Genomic DNA, 2,215 nt, shown 5'->3' on the forward strand with positions numbered 1-2,215 from the left:
GAGAGGCTATGTAGTGCAGTAACAATGAAATCCTCTCGCTTCTTTAAAATAATTTTCTGTTTATTCTTTGCAAGATTAAAAGCATGTATAGACTTATTATCAATCATCTTTAAGCTTGTAGAATGGATTATAATAAGTCTATACAAGCTTTTAATCTTGCAAAGAATAAACAAAAAATTATTTTAAAGAAGCGAGAGGATTTCATTGTTACTGCATTACACAATATCTTTGACCTCTAATTGTGATGGGAAATTTTGACATATAATTGTCTAGTTTGATTCTTTAAGTGAATTGTGAGGAAAGAGAAATTTCGTTTAAAAGTTCTAAATGAAATCTTATGGAACCAAAATCTCATCCAACATTATTATGCATGCAGAGTGATGAATTTGACTATTTTATCAAATCATTCCCTAGACATCTGACTATTTTATCAAATCATTCCCTAGACATCGTTGTTGTTAATTTTAGACAATTTATGTGTGCTAAAAATGACAAAAATTCCATCACTCAAAAATCTATTAGGTGCAAATTAATTCAAATCTTCTAACTACGAGATGTAGAATCAGAATCACGTGTGCCCTTTTCTTTTTCATGTTTATTTGATTCTAGCTTCTCATCCACCCTTCTTTGTCTTTCACCCATATTAAATATACATGTAACACTTCTATTTTATGTTTATTTATTTATTTTTTATTTTTTAATCATCGAGTATTAATATTACTTGTATTGTTTTTATCTTATTCCAGTTATAATTTTAATCATTGGTATTCTATTTGGTTAAGTAATTAAAACTAGTGTATTGATAATTATTAACTAATTAGAATTAGTAATCTAATTAGAGAAAACCTTCGGTTAGGAGCTGGTATTTTTTTTTTTTTTTTGTTTGAAAGAAACACACCATATCACTGATTAACTTCGAGGTATACAAGATACATCATTAGTAACAGAAGTTATGACCACCTCGGGTCCATCTTCTAGCCAAACTGTTTCTTCGACTTCTTTGATGGCTACTTTAGCTACTGTGTGGGCTACATTGTTTGTAGATCTATAGACAAAGGATAGCCTCCAAGTCGGGTGAAGTTCTATTAATTGTTGTATGTCTTCTGTCTCCTGGCTTAGCCAAGAATTGTCTTCACATTTGGAGTTAATAGCATCTATAACCACTTTGGCATCCCCCTCGAAAATCACTTGATTCATTCCTAACTCTACACATAACTCCAAGGCTCTGTGAAAAATTGCTATTTCTACTTGAAAGATTGAGAAAATCTGCTCCCTTGGTGTTGTTAAGCAAGCTTGTAGGCCCCCGTCACTGTCTCTCATGATAATCCTCATTCCCATTCTGTTTGAATTTTTGTCATAAGCTACATCAAAGTTTACCTTAATAAAAGGCCACGCAGGTGGCTGCCACTGCTAGTTTGAGCTTGCTAAATTAGGACCCCCAACTACCACTATTGTTCTTTTACCTTCGATCAAGAGCTAGTATTAAACCATTATTAACACCCTCAATTTTATTTAAGAAGATCCCACCACATTAGATTACAGCAGCTCTAGTCATATCACTCATCTCTTCAACGCAATATTACCGAGATTCTTCTATCTTTTACTAAAAAAGAATCTCCCAGCCCACCTCAGTTCATCGGTTTTGTCAGCTTTGTTGCCCAACCCACCTCATTCCGTTGAACCACTGTAGTAGCTTGATCATGATCCTCGACATCCTATTTCTCCTCTAGCACCCATAGTCCAAGTACCATTTGTCGTAATTTTTAATTTTAATTTTTTTTTTTGCTTTATTTTAATAAGCAATTTGTATTAGTAAATAGATAGTAGGACCAGGGCACCGAGGCTCCTTTCACACTCATTTTGGTCTAGTGGATGCCCTCTCTCTGTTGCCAATGATTTCTTCAACCCTTTCACCTCCACTTCTTACTCCATTAAAAAATAAAATAAAATAAAAAATACATTGCAGGACCTGGATTTTAAAATAATACACACCATTTGTTAATGTCGTATTTTTGTACGCATTTGGGCCGATTTCCAATGACTCAAGTCTTTAATGATGGGCTTGTAAAACTCAGAAAAGATAAGGCTTGAGGAGGGTGGCCTAGGGCCCGAGGAGCCTTTGATGCCAAAGTCAGTTAGTGGTTCTGGGATGTTTGCAAAAATAAGCTTTAAGAGAGAGAAGTGAAGGAAGTCAACCCCTTTCCTCATACTTGGA

General features: G+C 34.3%; 1 protein-coding gene across 1 annotated transcript; it reads right to left on the minus strand.

Moving 5' to 3' along the window:
* Positions 1 to 909: 909 nt before the first annotated feature.
* LOC122296780 lies at positions 910 to 1,338 on the minus strand. The gene has a single exon (XM_043106572.1). It carries the CDS (start codon positions 1,336 to 1,338, stop codon positions 910 to 912), a length of 429 nt encoding a protein of 142 aa, XP_042962506.1.
* Positions 1,339 to 2,215: the final 877 nt, after the last annotated feature.

Source organism: Carya illinoinensis, chromosome 15 (assembly GCF_018687715.1).
Source record: "Carya illinoinensis cultivar Pawnee chromosome 15, C.illinoinensisPawnee_v1, whole genome shotgun sequence".
Taxonomy (NCBI): domain Eukaryota; kingdom Viridiplantae; phylum Streptophyta; class Magnoliopsida; order Fagales; family Juglandaceae; genus Carya; species Carya illinoinensis.